Source organism: Anabas testudineus, chromosome 15 (genome assembly GCF_900324465.2).
Source record: "Anabas testudineus chromosome 15, fAnaTes1.2, whole genome shotgun sequence".
Classification (NCBI taxonomy): Eukaryota; Metazoa; Chordata; class Actinopteri; order Anabantiformes; family Anabantidae; genus Anabas; species Anabas testudineus.
Window position 1 is genome coordinate 14,923,865 of NC_046624.1, and position 18,846 is coordinate 14,942,710.

The 18,846-nt window shown below is 40.5% G+C and overlaps 1 protein-coding gene across 3 annotated transcripts; it reads left to right on the top strand.

Annotated features, from left to right (window-relative positions):
- Positions 1–1,452: 1,452 nt before the first annotated feature.
- rgs17 (regulator of G protein signaling 17) lies at positions 1,453–18,838 on the top strand. Of its 3 annotated transcripts, none has more exons than XM_026354686.1 (7): positions 1,453–1,610; positions 4,201–4,485; positions 6,409–6,667; positions 7,047–7,177; positions 10,338–10,412; positions 10,512–10,743; positions 10,922–18,838. In XM_026354686.1, the coding sequence occupies exons 3-7, from the start codon at positions 6,620–6,622 to the stop codon at positions 11,108–11,110; spliced, it is 675 nt and encodes a 224-aa protein (XP_026210471.1). In that variant the 5' UTR covers positions 1,453–1,610; positions 4,201–4,485; positions 6,409–6,619; the 3' UTR covers positions 11,111–18,838. The 3 variants fall into 3 exon arrangements, with proteins under 3 accessions (XP_026210471.1, XP_026210473.1, XP_026210472.1); XM_026354687.1 differs by lacking the exon at positions 1,453–1,610 and adding an exon at positions 2,254–2,361; XM_026354688.1 differs by lacking the exon at positions 6,409–6,667.
- The last annotated feature ends 8 nt before the right edge of the window (positions 18,839–18,846 follow it).

An 18,846-nucleotide genomic window follows, 5' to 3' on the forward strand; every position in this document is an offset into this window, starting at 1 on the left:
AAAATCAGTAGATTAAATACATCTATTCCATCCATCCAATGAAATTTCAATGCCGTGTGGTAAAATGTGTTATTTGTCTGCTAAAAGCCTCTAATTGCAACTTGTAGTCATAACAATGTTCTTGTCATTTTCTTTCACACAATGCTACCAAGCAAATTTACACAGTTTAGAATGTGTCCCTGCTGCATCAGAACAGATGTGAGCATAAGTAAAGCGAGAAAGCAGAGATTTGGTGCCCCCCTGTGTTAATGGTGGGAAAATATAGCCTGAACAGCAGAGGAGATTCTCTGCAGATGCTAAGTCTAATTCAAACTCTCGCAGAAATGATTTATTAAACACCCATTTACGGGTCTTTAGATGGTCGTAGAGAAATTGTGTTTTAAACCGATTATAGAAAAGGTATTTTGGTAATCTCTGCATCTTTATCTCACATTTTAACATTTTAAAGAAGCCATACATATGGGATACATTTACCACCATATGACTAGTTCCTACAGTACAAGCCTGTGGGGGCAGTGCTATTATCTGGGGTTGCTGCATTTGGTCAGGTCTAGGTTCAGCAACATTATGTGTCCAAAGAATGAGTTCAACTGACCTGAATATACTGAATGACCAGGTTATTCCATCAATAGATTTTTTTCTTCCCTAATGACAAAGACATATTACAAGATGGCTCAAATTGTGGTTCAGGGGGCATCACACATTATTTTCACACATAGATTGGCCAGACCATAAACCTACTGAGAATTTTTGGGATGCTCTGTAGAGGACACTTCCATCACCAATACAAGATCTTGGTGAAAAACGAATGTAACTCTGGACGAGAATAAATGTTGTTGATATTGCAGAAGCTTAATGAAACAATGCCACAGACAGGCAGCGCACTTTACTTCTGTGCTTAAGATATCAGGTTATTTGTCCATAAAAGTCAACTAATTTACATAAAGTGCCATAGAATTAACACATTTAAAATAATACTGTAGAGGCATTATACTGTAAATATTAAACACTGTAATAATTAAAAACTCACTGAAAAGACACTAAAAATGTAGCCTGCAGTCATGAGGGGCTTTATATTAATTAGTAGTACAATCAATTCAGCAAAAAAAATATTAAATGTGGTACTATATATGGCTATATACATACATATGTTCATATAGGTCTATGATCAGAGAATAGACTTCCTTTGGCATGAACAGTGGCCTTCTAAACATCATTGCCACCTTTTTTGTGAGTGTAGCAATGACTTGTGTCTTGGAAATGTTTGTAAAGAATAAAAAATAAATGTAGCAGTGTTTTTAACTGAATGTTTTTGTAACGTACTTGCACAGCACAGAGTTTTTGGGGCTCTGTGTGCATGCAGACACCGTCAGGAGTCTCGGCGGCGCATCCTCCACCGACTGCAGCCACAGAGCAGCGGTGGCAGCGCGCCTGCGCAATGCATCCCGGGGCTCGGCGGCGTTCGGTGCTGGAGTGGGGCGGATGGCAGACAAACAGCGGCGATGGACGTTTCACCGCAGGATTCCCATTTACGATGTCGTTAAATAAGCATCGGAGCATCGCGTTTTCACACCTATCACCCTAGGACACTGACAACCCAGCATAAAGGGGTAAGATGCTGATTATCGTGCGCTAATGCTCCACACGGGCTGGCTAGCTGACGTTAGCACGGCGCTAGCTGCAGCTCAGCTGCCCCCGCCTCCTCCCGCTGCGAGAGACAGCGGCTCCCCGGCTGTCGGCTAAAGCTAGCAGGGAGAAAGTGGGTGGTGTGTGGTTTGTGAGAAATGTCGGTGCGACAGGCAGCACCGTGCAGCAGCCTGTCTAACTGCACGGTCGCTCCGTGGTGTCAGCTGGGAGGGGATCTCCTCCTCCCCGGCTCTCCAGGCTCAGAGGGTCCGGGCAGCTGCAGGAGGAGCCAGCCCAGCAGCTAGCCCGCAGAGCTAGTGCACAGAGGGAAGGAGCAGGGTCCGATGAGCCTGCCTCCTTCTCATCTGAAGACATGCACGGGCCTTGGGGGCAGATGCAACAGCTCCACCATGTAGTATTTGCTCACTTTAGAGTGCATTGTGAGACTTATTAAAAGCCCCCTTTCCTCCAGAGTCAGACACCGGAACGAGATAATGTGGTGTGGAGCTGGGGGAGCACCCACACTGCAGTCTCCCGTGGGTGGGTTGAGTCACAGGAGCCCAGGTTATGTTGCCACTACATCCTGGGTGACTTCCTGAATCCTTTCATTCAGCTTTTGCTCTTCATTCAGTCATATGTGATAGAAAATCAGCTCATGTGAGAGTGATTGCTGCTTATTATTATTTGTGGGACTGTGAAATTGCCTTTTGAAGATGTAACAAATATAAGAGGACGGTAAGGATGTTTTTTTAATAGCACCACAGTTTGGTTTTTTTATTATTATTCATCAGTTCGCTTCACTTTTATGAAGTTTAATTTAAAAAAAAAGTAGAAAACCAAATCAATATGTGCAGTGACCACACAGTAAAGGCACCGTTTAAGCTCTAGAGCTGCATTTACATCTGATAAAATCATCAATAACATGATTTAACTTCACTTACAGTGATAAACAAAAGAGAAAAGCAACAATAATTCACAAATGACATTTTATTACCGACACCGTTTAAGCATCGTCATCACTTTTTGCACATGGTAATTTAATCATTTTAAATATGTTTGATTAGTTATTAGCTAGTTATTAATAGTTATAGCAATAATTATTATTCCAGATCTAATTCAGTCACAGTACAGGCGTGTATCGGATCTATTTGCTCTTCCAGCTTATCAACATTCCCAACACTTTCATAATCCTGTTCTTATTTTAGGCACCAAGTTACTAAAGTTACTCTGTGGCCATTTGCCCCCTGGGAACAGGCGGTTGAAAACCCCACTAGTTCAACAAAAGCCTTATCTCTGCCCACAGCTATGCAAAATAATTCTTTGTAGAGTTTTAATATACAAAGGAAATATTTGTTTTCAAACCAGTTTAAACTGGCATTAGCAGATACTGATGCTTCTCTCACTGAGGGAAAGGCTTTACAGTAGAAGAGCGCCGGGGCCGCGTGTTTGGTCATACAGTAGGAAGATGTGAACTTCAGTTTGGAAGTGAGGTATGTTTAGCCAAAACAAGAAAGTGCATACAATTCGAGTAATCACACTAGTATAACAGTCGCAGGGCTGCTATCAATAAGGCTGTTTGGTGTAGTATGTGTGTAGTACAGCGTTTTATGGATCACTCAGTTGTTTAGTTATTACAATATCTGAACTCTCTTCTGCTGCATTTCAGTGTTAACTTGCTCATCGGTCACTAAGTTGCAACAGACTAGTGATCGTTGATAGCAACGTCTTCAGTGTAATAAGGAAGCACGTTGTTGGCACAGCGATTCTTATATGAAAAACATGCAGCAGCATGACGGAAACCTAGGACACTCTGTAGCTTTAGGCTCTTAGTCAGTTTCCTTCAGGGACAGACTCTGACTGCGAATGGATGTTTTGGGCTGTGATACCAACAAAAAGCTTAATCCGCTTCTTGATGAGTGTTTAAACTCAGCGTGTCACTAGTCGTTTACTGCATTTAGTTCATTTCCTGATTCATTTCCTGCCTTGGTTTATTTCATCTTATTTTGACCACTTCCTTTAGATGATCTCAGATATATTGGTATCTGGGTGCGTGTTGGGCAATCAGTAAATAGTTATGCAGTTCAGCAATTTGAAATATAAGTTATATAAATTATGAAATATAAGCTAGTTTGGAAAGGACACAGGGCTGCAACACATGGCTGTTTTATTACTGATTCACCAGGTTAATCTATTATATATTCAGTTTAAAAACTGTCAACATGATGTAAATCATCCAGTTACAGTTTACCAAAGCCAAAGTTATTCAGTATTTAATTATAAAAAACAGAAAAGCAGAAGATACTCACACCCAGACAACCAAGAACCGATGATGACCAAATCTTTAACAATTGACGTCTTGATTCAAGTTGATTAATCATTTCCGACCTGAAACCGTAGCCTTTATGCAGTTTGTCCACCAGAGAGCACTGAAAATCATATTTGTTCTGCAGCATTTGCCGGTGTCCAGCAGTGTAAGCAGCAGATATATTTTCGCCCCATTGTCAGAAAATAATTTTACTTATTTCCGACGTGATTTTAAATTGGTTAATGTTCTTTTACTCGTGTGTTTTTCAGATGCTGTACTTTCGCTGCTCCCTGTACTCTCAAGTCCATAAATGACCCTTTCACCCAGACCTAAGGAAGCCTAGGAGGCAACGGCAAGAGACTCAAAAGGAGCAGGAAGAGGAAGTAGTTACTTTTCACCTCACCTCTCGTCCCTTTCTGTGCCAGTTCGTCAGGGATGCTCAGACAGTCCACCAGTCAGTCACTCCGTCAACCAGCCTGCTATCGTCCAGCAACCTATTACCTCACACCATGACTGCTCTGTCTGACCTGTTTTTAGGAACTCATTAATTCATGGTAAGTTTGACTTCTGTCCAGCACAGCTGTGATTATAGCCACCAATAGGATCTTCAGGAGGGGCTGTATCTCTACGTTTAGGGCGACCTCCTTGTGTAAACCTTTGTTTTTTATCAACTCTAAAAATATTTAATGCAGTTATGCAATTTTAGGGATATATGAATAAAATGTAAATTTAAAAAATTAATTTTTACTTCTCACTACATCTTATATGAAATGCTGGGGTGTTCCTCTTTCATTTAGATACTTCACCCTGTAGCTTTAAGTGTCAGACAAAAGGTTTGTACTCACAACACAAAAGATAACCTTTGATATTTTGACTGATGGGCTGCCAGTTTTTTTTTTGGGGAGACCAATACTAATATTAAAACTTTCCATGTGCTCACAGGTAAGTTTGCAGACTGCTAAACACACCTCCTTTGCAAATTCCTTCCATTCCCATTTCTCTATTGTCATTGGACGACGAGTTGTGCTCTCATTGAAATTTGCCGCAGTTTATGCTACAGTAACCATGGTGGAAAACTACTTTTTCTGTAATTGGGCAGGTAGAATTAGTTTTGCCTCTAGTGTGAAAACCAGGCATTAGACTTTATTAATATAGATCTGTCTCCTGCTCCTCTTCAGTTACTCTGAGATCGAAAAGGCTGTAGGTTCAGTAAACTGTGCTTGATTTTGCAGTGACTGATAACAACGAGAGATCAAACTGTTGTAATTTCAGTTTATTATAATCGGGTTGAGTTTTTTTTTTTTTCTATCCAAATTGTTATTTGTCACAGCTCTAGCTTAAGGTGTAATGTGAGCTTAGTTTCCCACACAATAGCACAATAGCAGTGTGCAGTCCGGTGATAAATGCAAAACGGCGAAACACCAAGGTGATGCTGGGTGATTGGTTTGTTTTTAGCTGATTTGACATCCTGTCTTTGAGTCTAAGTCAGTAAAATGTGGAAAATGAAGGGGGTGGTCTAAATACTTTGAAACCTCGTGTGACTGATCTCGTAGCTGTCTTGGTCATCACCTCGTCTTTAGCCTGTTTGTGTTTCCACTTCATATTTGCATGTGTTTTTAACGCAGCCTCATCGTCTGGGTTTAGAACAAAGTCTTACCCTCGCTGTCGTTTGCATCCAGCTGCCTGTTTTTCCATGGATGCTGCCTGATCACTGAATAACTGATGGGCACTCCACTGATCAGGTGATGACATTTGCATTTTAGGCAGGTTGGTCTCAGCCTCACCAGTGATGTATCATCATCATTGTACTAAATTACGTGTCTGTATGCAGAGTAGAGGGAATGAGAGGAAAGAGAGAAGCCTAATCTGTTATTGCAGGAGCTTGTTTGGATTTTTATGTGTTTAATGAGGAGTATAATTTGAACCAAGTCTTTAGGTAAGGTAGGATAAGAGTTATGTTTCATTAATTGTACTTGTGATTCCCAGACAACAAGACTGCAGATAATTAGTGCATTTTTCACACTTCACCGCTTGTTGGAATTAGGCTTAAATGCCCCAAATTGACTGGAATCTGTGTTCATTATTGTCTTCTCTATCTGTTAATATATTTAGTTCTAACATCTTAACTGTCCTTTGGCTGCACAGTGGGATAAAGGTGTTCATGGCATATTTACCTCTTAGGTTTCCCACCAAGTGTTATTATTGTCCACTTGGCACAAAATGAGCAGCAGTATTAATAGACTACACTGTGTTGACGGAGGCATTACAATTAGATTAGACATGTTTGTTTTGGGTTGAAAAATGCTTCGGTTGCCTGTAAAATCTGTTGCATGTTGTTAAAGTGGCTCAAGCCTAAAAGCCTACTAGACCATTAGCAAACAAAAAATAATCAAAAATAAGCGCTAGCTGCAGCTCTAGAGTGATTTATGAATCCATATGAAGAAGTAGCTGTGTATAGCTAATATAAAACCTGTCAGTTTACAGTTACATGAAGATTGGAGGTAAACATCAAACTACGAAGAAGAAGAAGATTCAACAATCTAATGTGGTGCAGCTCTGAGTATGGCACTGTTGATCTGTTCGTCCACAGACTGGATTGACAGCTGACTGAAGTGCTACCACATACTGCACATTTAACAGCTTCAACTTCAAACCCAGAAACTTGAACGAATTAGCCACTGTGACTGAATGATGCATTCAGAACAAATCCGACACGACAGCACACTGAGTCACCATGTAAGAGAAGCACAATGTGTATATAAGAATATTTAAACTGGTGAATATTGATGTGTAACATGTAAATCCTCTCTCCCGATATTTGTCTGAGCCAACTGAAATGTGTGTAGTGTCAAATCCCAGTGAAAGCCTTGGCTTCATTCCAGAAACCCTCGTACTGTACGAGGAAGGGAATCCTCTCTGTGCTGCTTGAGTGCTCTCTCTCTGTCTCCCTTGCTTCATCTCTCTTTCACACACACACACACACGCACAGTTTAATATTTTCCCCTTTACAGGAAGAATGAACCACAAGTAAAACACTGGCACCAAATGTACTGCATTGTTATTCATTTAAAGGCTGTTTAACTGTGTTTATTTTCTGCACCTCTGCATTGCGAAGCCCCGAAGTGTGAGTGGAGTAGAGATGAGAAAAAGACAGGCGGCACACATCGAGGCCCCGCCCCAGGCCCCAGGACAGCCCCGACCCAACACCTGCTGCCTTTGTTGGTGTGGCTGCTGCAAGTGTCTCTGGTAAGAAAATACTATACTCCCATAGCTTATAGCAGAGAATTTGCAGCCGTACTGTTATTGTGTTAAATATCCTGTATTACAGAAAAAAACAGTGCAGCGGATATCACAACAAACAGTTGGTCCTGCCTTTAATCCTGTTGCCTAATCTGTGATGTTACACTGATGCTGAGTTCCCTAAAATGCAACTCACTCATTACACTGACACAGCGCTCGTCTCTGATCCAGTCTGGGAGACATGAAACTTCCTACAAACCAATCCACGTCTGAACAGTTTTCACTGTTCAACCAGATCTTAAGTCGAGGCAATTTACTGAGCAACATCACACATTTGACTCTGTGCTTCCACCGTCAGCTCAGATAATGACGCAAAAAGGGAGTTCCCCGAACATGCATAACCTCTTTTGCAATGGATCAAATATTTTGTAATATGCTTATGTAAAAAAAACTAAAATTGCCGTTATCACACTTGGTGTTTCTGCAATGATCGGGGTTCTTTTACAACATGTATATGTCACCAATACTGAAATGCACAAGCTCTGTGACATTCATTTTAAATGGTTCCTCCACAGAGCAGAGGAGATTGGTTACAATGGTATACATTAGATGACCGGGGCTTTGCAATTATTTGCATTATGACAAATTGTCAGTGCCTTTTTATCATGACGGGATCATTTTCAAGCCACAGAAACTACAGTTATTATTTGCAATGGAAATGTTGTGGGTAAAATGTTACAAGGCAGGTATTTCCCTCTTTTATGTTTTGGTTTTACCAGGATCCAGTAATAGCTCCACCTTCATGTCAAACAACAACATTTTTACATATCTGAGATAAAATGTTAGCGATCCTGTATGTGATTTTCTTTTTTTTACTTCATATGTGCCCTAGCAGGCTATCTTTATGCCACGTTATGCTAACAGTCTAGTGACTTGATGCTCATGCACAATATTATAGTGTAGTGTGTATTTAAATGAACACTACACTAGCGCTTCAGTTCGCATCCTTGGACGTCACCATGAAACGTGATGTTCCACTTCCCCTTCAGCCACGACCACGCATCCACTCCTGGCACCGAACTCAGCTCACATCACTCTGGACAAGCCTGTCCTCCAGAATAAAAGTTTTTTTTTTTTGTTCTCAGCTTTGAGATCAGACATTTGCTTCATCAGTTGTGTGTGTGTGATATCTGCTGCAGTAAATATGAGAATCATTAGCAGTTCATTTCCTGCAGCTTCCACCTAAAATAGGTCTTATAATAAATAAAAGTCTCTATAAAAAGGGTTATTCCCACTAGATCTGCAAGGATAAGTCCAGTCATGCTTATTAATCAGCAACCGTTTTGCTAATCACTCAATCATTGAATTATCTTCAAATCAAAAGTCTGTGGTTCCGGCTTCTCTAGATGTGAATGATTTCAATTTTCTTATCTTTTTTTTTTTTTTTTTTGATGTTGTAATTTTCCTACCTCGTTCAACTGATGTAAATGTAAATGTGTGTCAGTCTTATTACTTGTTTGAACACTTACCGCCATGTTGCCCCCGAGCTAGGCACCAAAACTGGTGTGGAGCTCGTACAGCTGGCTCCGTGGCTGCACTCTCTCTCTCGAGAGGAGTGAATGAAACATTGTTTTTCAGGCAGTGAATGGTGAATGTGCTCCTTCTTTCACACCACTTCATCTGAAGTGGTGGCAGCTTGTGGACTGGGCCCGTAGTGAGTGCTCTGTGACACCGCTGTGTGTTTTTTCTTAGTCAGATGCTGGTGTCGGGTCTCTAGAATGAGCCGTGCTCTATATGTTTATTTGTTTTAGTGTGAAGGCCGGGGCGTGCCGACGTCCTGTTTCAGTGCAAATGCTTGCTTACACGTAAATCACCGAATGCTCTCTCCTCCGTGTGTTTTCACTATCATGCTGAGTCAACTGTTAGGGATGTGTGTAAGTGTGGGAATCAGTGTGGGAGTCTGCGAGGTCTGAGGGTGAGTGTGTATGAAAGTGTTAATGGGTCAAGTCGTACTGTTGCACTGTATATTTTTATCCACCCTCTCTTTCTCTCCCCTATGTTTTTTCTCTACTTTCTAATTTTCCCCTGCTCGTACCCTCTAGCCCCTTCTCACCCGCCCTTACACAAGGCCCTTATCTATTTGGAGTGCCTTCTATTTCCATCTACACATCACATGCAAAACAGCTGTGAAGAACAGCCTGTATATTTAGCTGTATTGTGAGGGCGCCCAGGGGCTGAGGCTAGCTTAGCCCATTACTACTGCACAATGGGGACTTTGACAAGAGACAGCAAGAGGAAGGAAAGATCATCCATGATCAGACTAAAATAGACAACTGAATGTGTGTTGCATTGTGGACTCTGTGAGTGTGACTGAGCTACAATAGACAGAGAGGCTACCATGTGTGTTTGAGTGTTTACATAAAGGCTTTCACTGAAGCTTTATTGTTGCATTGACTTTGAATATGTGGCAATGTTCATCTTGAAGCTCACACTGATGAAACAGATGGACAGGGCAGAGCAGGGCTGCTAACTGATGAAAAAGAAACTTGGCAAATGACACAACCCACAGTTTCCTAAGTGCAAGACGTCTCCACCTGTTTTGACCAAGACAAAAGACAAATAAAAGCAGTAGCAGCTCAAATGTGAGAAGCTGTAACCAGTTTGTTTTTTATGCTTGAAAAAATGACAATTGCACAGCAAAATAGTTTATCAACTAGTAGTTTCAGCTCTAACATAGAGAGATTACTGTATATGTTGCTGTGGATCAAATGCTTTTTAGGTTGACACCACACTAAAGCTGACTATACACTGCTGGTTTGTATTCAGGATCTGATCCTACACTTTCCACAATGCAACTCAGTTCTGTCTTTCAGGGAACCCTACCCTTTCAAACTTGACATCTCCAGCTTGTAATGACGTGTTGCTGTTACGGATTTGAGAGCCACGCAAGATCATTATACAACACAGGCTGACTAGTACTCCTCATGATAAGCAGACTATTAGATTTAAAGAACCATTTTGAGTTTTGATTGATAGAAATGTAAAATACAGTATATTTGGAACTCTACATCTGTGCATTAATCTAATGATAACTCCATTTTAATGACCAGAAACATGTAAAGTAGTTTGTTTTGGCATGCAAACTAATTTCTTGTCCCTAATCCAGGAATGAAGACAGGATAGAGAGGAGTGAACGGCAGACGTGCACCAAGATGGACAGTATTGAAGCTGCAGAAGAACAGTAAGTGCAGCTACCCTCTGTCGGTATGATTGTGTGTTTATGTGCCTCTGTCAGTCTCTCACTCGCTGCATGTCGTCTTTATTCAATGTTTGATTGTAGACACCCCAGTCTGGAGGAGGTACTGTCGTGGGCACGGAGCTTTGAGATGATGCTGCGCTCCTTGGAAGGCCGGGAGATCTTCCGGGAGTTCCTGCGCTCAGAGTATAGTGAGGACAACCTGCTATTCTGGTTGGCCTGTGAAGATCTGAAAAAGGAGACAAATCCCTCTGTGGTGGATGAGAAGGCCAGGATCATATATGAAGACTATGTGTCCATATTGTCACCCAAAGAGGTACCGGTTGGACTTAATGTGTGTTAATTCAGTAGAAGTGATTGACTTTAATTTAATTCTCCTATTTATGTTGTTATGTTATGATCATTAGGTCAATTTTTCTTTTATCAGATTTTTTGATTTATATCCAACCTCCGGCACTTTCAAACCACTTAGCCACTGAATGTCTTCATCTCAGGTCAGTCTGGACTCTCGGGTCAGAGAAGGAATAAACCAGAGCCTGGCGGAGCCCAGCAACCTGATGTACGAGGAGGCCCAGCTCCAGATCTACACCCTGATGCACCGCGACTCCTTCCCCCGTTTCCTCAACTCCTCCGTTTACAGAGACCTCCTGGCCAGCAGGAGGCGCACCTGCCTCGACACCTAGACCCTCTCCACCCTCCCTCATCACCATCGGACACCAACGAGACTACTACTAAAACTTCAAATACTACTATGGTGCCAGAAGTCGGGTTTGGAAAATTTCTCCCTCTTCTTTGATTGAAAAGACTGAATGACATCCAAGATAGCTGGTTGATTTTTTTATTTATATTTTTTTAGCAATTTATATCCAGTTCTCCACTGGAGCCAGGTCGGCCTTTGCTGGTTGGTTATTGGTCAGTTTAAGACCATTAATGCTGGCCAGTGATTGTTTTGCTAGCAATTTGTGCTGTTTGTTTCGGTTGACTGGCCAACCCACATGTCAGCTATCAGTTGAAGTGGCCAACCTGATGGCCAGCTGTTGGTTACAAGGACTCCTCAGGCGGTGGGGACAGAAAGAGAGAAAGAAAGAGAGAGAGAAAGGCAAAAAGGACAAGCCAACTGTTCCTGTACTGTAATATTTAGACCTCATTCTTTCTACCCTCACTTTCATATTCTCTCTCTTGACTCATTCTCTTTCATATTTTTGGATGTTTTTTCTATTTCTGTCTCATTCCTCACGTCTTTATTTTTGTTTTTCACGTCTTTACATGACATCCAGCTGTTGGTGGGAGCTGGGGCGTCTCTGCCCATTTAACCAGCATGAGCGCCGGCTCTGCATGTAACTCTCTCTACAGTAGCTTATCGATGTAAGCCGCGGACTGCAACCGTTTTTGAATATTGAGATTTATTAAGACAGGGGACTTGTCTCTCTGTTTGGCTGTCTATGTTCAGTGAAGGGAAAAGTACAATTCTGCCAATTTTAAGCTTACTGCAGTTTTTATTGAGGAGATTTGATGGCTTCTGCAGCAGCAGCACCTACTCATCCATCTGTCCACCTGTCCATCCATCTGTCCGTCCAAGCACTTTCCTTCTTTAGGATTCTTTAATTGGGAGAAGTAAGGGCTAGAATTGTGGTTGGGCAGCTACATGTATTATTATTACTCATAGACTTTAAACAAAAAATATCTCCACAGAGAAAATCACAATGCCTTTACATGTAAGACAAGGCAGCACAAGCGCTGCTGGAGGTTTTCTGGATAGCAACCACAGCTTGTCCCATAATACCTACCTCCCATGTTTTTTCCCCTCCACCCTCCACCCTCCTACTCAGACCATCACCGCCTGACAAGTTCAGGTGACCAATGTGGGGAAATCCGCTCAAGAAAATACAAAGAAAAGACTCCTAACGGTCATCTCCATTTTAGTGTTTTTATGGAAAGCTGGTTGAGAACATTAGCAGATGCAGCACGCACCGAACTAATCCAAAAGGTTATTGAGGCCTGGCCATTGTCTGCAAGGCTTTAGCTTTAGATGTTGTAGGTTATGTGACAGTCCCTGGAGTCTGACGTCCAACATCATGCTGCAGATATGTGAATCAGGTGCCAAACATGATGTCTAAGATGCTGTGAAGAGATTTTAGATGTGACTTGGCACCGGGCTGTAGAGTCTCATCATTCCAGTGCATGTCTGAGAATATATAAGTCCAGTGAGCTACTGCCCAGTCAAGACACTGATTTATTTACCAGAACTAGTGAAGAGGGTTGGTACAAAAATGCTGACATGCTACCATCCTGGGCTAGTTCAGAAGCTTGTGTAGTCATGTGACTAACTAGGTTTCAGCATGCTGTAGGCAAGCAGTTAGCATGCTTGTGCTCGCCATGCTGCTCCTCCGTGGTACTGCCAGCCCTCACACACTCTGGTTTGTTTTTCTAATCTGATTTTGACAGCATGCAATGATAATGGCTATGTGTGTGTGTGTGTGTGTGTATGATACAGTTACACACGCAACAGAACATTTTAGAGAAATACATAAAAACCTATAGAGAGGTCTTGCCAAATGTCCCGTCAACATTTTCAGTATATTAAAGGACATTTAGTTTTACGGTGATGTGAACATTTGAACATAAACTTTGTTCCTGGCCTGTGGACGTGCAGCAGAACGTGCATGAGTGCAGTCTAGGTTTTTTTATTATTATTAACTGGACCTCCAAGTATATTCATCATGCCACATGCTGGCTAGATGATGTCTTGGTTTGGTGGTTAGTGCAGTCTTAAAGTGTCAATGAAACAGTGCCACTCCTCACTGAGAATTGGAGGCATCCATGTTGCCACCTCCTTGAACTACCTGAAGTTCACATTGCCAAGTTAGATCTAGATTTAATTCAAGAGTAGATGATGCAGAATATCTAGTAGACTACTGAAGTGCACTTTGATGTACTGAGTCATCATAGATTTGAATCAGCGTCCTACTAAGATAGAGTGGTTTTGAATTCTCAGACGTTACGTTATAAGATACTAACCAAAACCAATGTTTTAATGTCACTGTTGGATGATTTAAGAATTTGTCTGGCTTTAGTTAGCATTTTCAGAAAAGGAAAAACTGGTAGATGAGATTATATTTAAAAAAAAAATGGAATCACTTTTCTACCAGATGTTTTTTCACTTTGAGTAACTAGATAAAGCTTCCAGTTCAAACCGAGCTATCATATTACTATAGACGCTTTCTGTTCTGGATTATTGGTTAAGAAACAGTCAAATTTAAACACTGAAAAGACAGAAAGGCTAAACCAGTAATCACCCAACAGTTGTGCAGTGTTGAAAGCATATTTTATATATAACCTCTGGCAATATACTACTCACACGCAAACTACATAATATCCATAAGGGCTTGATTGAAATTGCTTAGCTGCTTTAATAAAGAGCTGTGCATGCATGTGTCAAGTTGATCGAAAGCAGAGGAATACAGAGTAATTAACCAATTGTGATAGTAAGTTCTCATTTCTAGGAAACATTCGCATTTTAAACATTGTACTTGGACAACTCTGTAAGTTTTGGATTCAGTCGAAGATTGCCTGTCACTCATAACGCTCCCTCCCTGACAAATTCCTCCTCTGCACAGTACAGCTATGTTTCCGTGTTGCTGAGTCTAAGCGTAATTAACACAAGAATGTTTCACTAAGAACCAGATAATGAAATCATGGTGCAATTAAACCAAGTTTACATTTACAAATTATGAGATGTGTGTACCTTATGAAATCCTCATAACAGCGGGGGCGCTAACTGTCCCCTTTGTGAGCAGAGAAGCCAACAGGTTAAAGGCTGGTACGAGTCTCTGCCCTGTGCTAACGGGCAGTGAGGAGTTCAACCTGGGAGAGTTTTACAGGAAGGACAGATGCAGCAGACACTCTGTTTTTATTTTAATTTTTTTTGCTGTGCATCCCTTCCTCTTAATTTATTGTGACATTTACACAGTGGGGAAAAGTACAGTTGTTTATTTTTAATAACTGCATTTCAGACGTGGATTTTACAAGCAATGATGATGATGATGTGAGGTGATGTTGTGTCATCGCTGAGTTCAAGTTTCGTCTTTAAATTTCAATGGGTTCCAAGTGAGCAGGCTTTTAAAACGTAGCTATGGTTTTATTGACTGAAGAAAAAAAAAAAAAAACGACTGAGAGCTGAAGTGTCCTGGTGGGATGGAGAAGGTTTGCAAAGCTTTGGCCTTACTGACATGTTTTATTTTTTTCCTTTTGTATAAAGAAAAACAACAAACGTCTCTGTAGGCTTTTCACTACCTCTCATGTTGGTTAATTTATTTCACATCTAGTTGTCAATGTACAAGTTGTTTTTAGATCTACTTGAAGCCTAACACTGTAAACAAAAAAAAAAAATGTGCACAGAAAAATGACTATGTATATGAGCAGATGGGTTAAAGAGAGTTTGGCCTAGTCAACATTATTTTTTGTTTGTATGTTTGTTTTTAATTATGTTGAGCTGAAGTAGATTTTGCATCTCTATAAAGAATTCAGGAATCCACTGTCTAAGGGCTAATCCCATTTTTGCCTATGCAAATCTGTTACTGTGGGTGAGTCGGTAAACGGCGAGCTACCGCACCTTTCACCTGTTTTAGATGGACCATGGTTTACATTGCCCTTTGCTGATATTCTTCGATCCTATTCAGCAAAAATGTATGCTTATTTTTGTTTCTATATAAATATTATATATATAAATATATATAGTAATATACAGAGAAAATAGTATATGCCTTCGTGATGATAAAACAGAAACCTTGCTGAAAACAAATAAATGTGTTGTCTGACATTATGTGGCTGTGTGCTGGAGTCTTCGTAAGAGTAAGACAATAAAGACAACTGGAATTCACCTGATAGTAAAGCCACTGACTGACTGTCAGAAAAAGACAAAAAATAACCAATTTCTCAGGCTACAACACGAGTAGCTGACCCTGTGCAGTATTTCCTAACTGAGGGGGGACATTTTTTTATTTATTCAAGGAGAAACCACATCATGACGTCATGTGACAAATGTTATCTAACCTCAGCCTATGAGGTACAGGAAATAAGGAATCCATGTCATTGTACACTGTAACAGTTGGTCAGTTTTAATGTAAGACTATGTGTCTTTTGTTGAATTCTGTAAAGGCCACAGTTTCTGTAGATGATTCAGCTCATGATTAAGAAAGACGGTGCAAACGTAGCACAGACAGACATGAGTTAAATCCCAGAGTGAGTAAGGCTAAGACCAAGATGGAGCAAACCTGGAAATGAGCTGTGTAATTAATGGTATCCGCCTTTGCGATGTGCACTGTCCACGTGCGTAAGTCAGATTTTATCACCAGTAATTCATTGATGAAATACAAAACTCCACCTACTGTGAAATAATACATGTTATTGTGATCATGGTTTTGTTGTCGGTGAACGCTGCGCCGCAGTTATGAGTTTGTAGTCGACTGAGTGCAGCAATCTGTCGTCAGTAAACAACAGTAACCCATTGTTCTGTTCAACTTCTTTTTGTAGCCACATCCAGTCAGACTATCACTGTGTTCAAACAGTAGCGTTGATGTGGAACACATCAGATGAAGTGGGTTTTTGTTTCTTATTATTCCACAGACCCAAGAGTTACTAGACCATTCAGCTCTTGTGAGCCCCCTTTTAGCTTTGCGTTGAAGTTGGATTTAGCTGAGACAATAATTTATTTTTTTACTTCTTCGTTTGTGCAGAAAATTGAGCTGAAGTGGAAACGAGAATAGAAGCGATGATGTGTAGATTTTCCTCCCAGCGCATCATGGTTAAAGAAAGACTGATTTACAGACTGATACTTTGTGTGCTCCCTTACTTAGATTTGGTGCCTCTCTTTGCTTCACAACAGACCTCAAGATCTTTTTTCTGTGTTTCTCCGGCTCTCACTTCTTTTCGTAACATCGCACATCCAACGCTGTTAATAGCGGTTAGAGCCGAGATAGCCCTGTTTTAGAGCAAAAATCACACAGTTTGCTCCTCCTACATGAAAGCTGACACCCTCATACATTCATCATCTCTTTCATGCCTCTTTCAGAGGTGTTTGTGCTACTTTAGGAAAGAGAATAGGTTTCTGCAGGTACCGGTTGGAAGTTGGTTCTCAACTGTTTTAGGCAATCACTTTTCTCTTTATTGATTTAGATGCCTAAGCCTCTTGGTTTTTGTCATGCCTTTGTAGATAGATCACACTTGTCAAGAGATGACCTGCAGGTGAAAATAAAAAGAATTTTACTGTCACTTTAAGCAAGTTGAAAAGTGACGTTTTTGTATTCAGCATGCTTTTTGCTAAATAAATGAAATAATTCAGTTATTTGCTATAAACGATACTGTATGAGTATGTACTCAAGTACTGCAGTATGCAGACAATTAAAAATATCAGAAACTCTTTTGAGAGGTTCATATTTTTCTTCTAGTGTGTTTCACTAATATTGACAGTTATGAGTACTTAATTCCTTTTGTCAGTGTCTCATGAATTGCCAGAATGACTAAATCACCCTCTTTGTATTAACAAATATAGACTGTGGTTGGTTATTTCCACATGCATGACTTGCAGAGCAAATTTACCAGGACAGTGCTAGTGCTGCAAGCTTTTTAATAAGAGTCAAGCTCAACTTTTTGCTACTTTTCACTGGCTGCTTGAGTACGTTTGATGACGGCTGAGATCCTGACTGGTTTAGACTGGTGACACTGTGATCCGGCAGTGTGAAGAGCCTCATCCTGCAAAGCAGTTGTTTCAAACAGCAGCCAGTCAGTGTGAGCTCACGAGTTTGGTAGGTTCATTTTCCTTGAACCTCTGTGAACACTCTGCCCCCTAACCGCCGGGGTTGTGCTACCCAAGGACGTATTTGCTTTTCATAGTGATTTTCTTAATCCTTGATCAGCATTGCTGTCTGAGACACAAGAATCCCTTAACTGTAGCACTGAAAGGACTCTTCTGTCCTATTAGTCTGATGAAACACCATCATCTGTGATATAATAGCACTGGGGGGACTGGTCTCCTCTAGCCTCAACTTACAGAGATGGGTACTTCAAGAACGACAGAGCTGCTACAGCATTATTAGCACTGAGCATTGGCGAATGTGTACATTGTGAGAAACATGTAATTACGTTGGCAATGGCAATTCTCTGCATGATAATACAATATAGTTGTGACAGCAGTTTTCACCAAGGACAGTAGATTCGGGATTTAAAAAAAATATTAACACCAAAATCTGGTCTAAAAATTAGATTTTTCTTTCTTTTTTACTTATCAATTCAACTTTTTAAAAGTTTAAAAAACATTTACAGTGGCTATGTGAAACTCCAGTTGAAATGTGATGGGTGTGGAAAACGAGTTTGACATTTTTGGGAAATACTTGTATTTATTTTTATGCAAAGAATGAGATCAACATCGTGATAACTGTGTAGCTGCAGCTAGCAGCCAGTTTGCACAGCTTGGCTCAGACAGTGAAACCAAACTAACAAGTCTGGCACGATACACCTCTAGAGTGTACACGCTATTACAATAAAGAGTGATTTAAAAAAAAATATTCTATAGAGTGCACTAAATTGACTTCATTTGTTTATTGTCATGGATGATGGTGACTAAAGGAAGAGTTTTGCTAAGCTGAGCTAAAAAGCTGCTGGCCGCAGCTTCATATTTATTATACAGGGTGGTGGGATTGATCTTCTCTTGTAACGATTTCCCAAATGTCTAAATAAAAATAAAAACATTAGCTGAGCTATGTAAAATTTAGTTTGGGTTGAATTTGCCTGACACAGTGGTCGGTTGTCTCAATGCTTCTTCTGGTGGAATGAATGTGCCAAAACTATAATCTACCTTTTGTTTCAATTTCAAGAGGTCAAAGGAATTGTTGGAATGTATAATCACGTTCTGTTGGGCTCAACATGATCTTTATGAAACATATTTTGTTATTTATCTTTTCGCATTGCTGTCACGGGTTTGTCATCTCTGAATCATCCTCATACAATCTTCTTCATCGACAGAACATTTCGAAGCGCGATGTGGACTACGAGCAACCGCATCAGATCCAACTGCAATTGTAATTGTATAACAAAAGAAGATGTTTGCTATTTTTAATCTGTTTTGTACTGTTTTAACTTATTTCAATAGGTTTACTGAAGTCATTATCTTAAAAGACACCAAAATTGCTGTTTAACTTCATGAGTTACCATCACGTTAACAGCGTGTTCAGTTGTGGTACATTTTGATCTACGGTTCAGTCTCTTGTCTTTGTTTACACAATGACATCTTGCATTAAGAGAAAACTCCAGTCTATGATAACTGCCCTTGAATATCTGTAATTTAAATAGTGCTGCTAGAGAAAGAAATCTAAATGTAACAACTTACAATAAATACTTAATAGATTTTTGCCAAATGTGACTG

What these genes read in the sequence shown, in the direction of transcription:
- rgs17 (XM_026354686.1), top strand. Translation starts at nt 6,620, where the DNA reads ATGATGCATTCAGAACAAATCCGACACGACAGCACACTGAGTCACCAT. An exon ending in ACAGCACACTGAGTCACCAT is followed by an intron (nt 6,668 to 7,046) that starts GTAAGAGAAGCA and finishes TGCATTGCGAAG; the next exon opens with CCCCGAAGTGTGAGTGGAGT. An exon ending in GGCTGCTGCAAGTGTCTCTG is followed by an intron (nt 7,178 to 10,337) that starts GTAAGAAAATAC and finishes TCCCTAATCCAG; the next exon opens with GAATGAAGACAGGATAGAGA.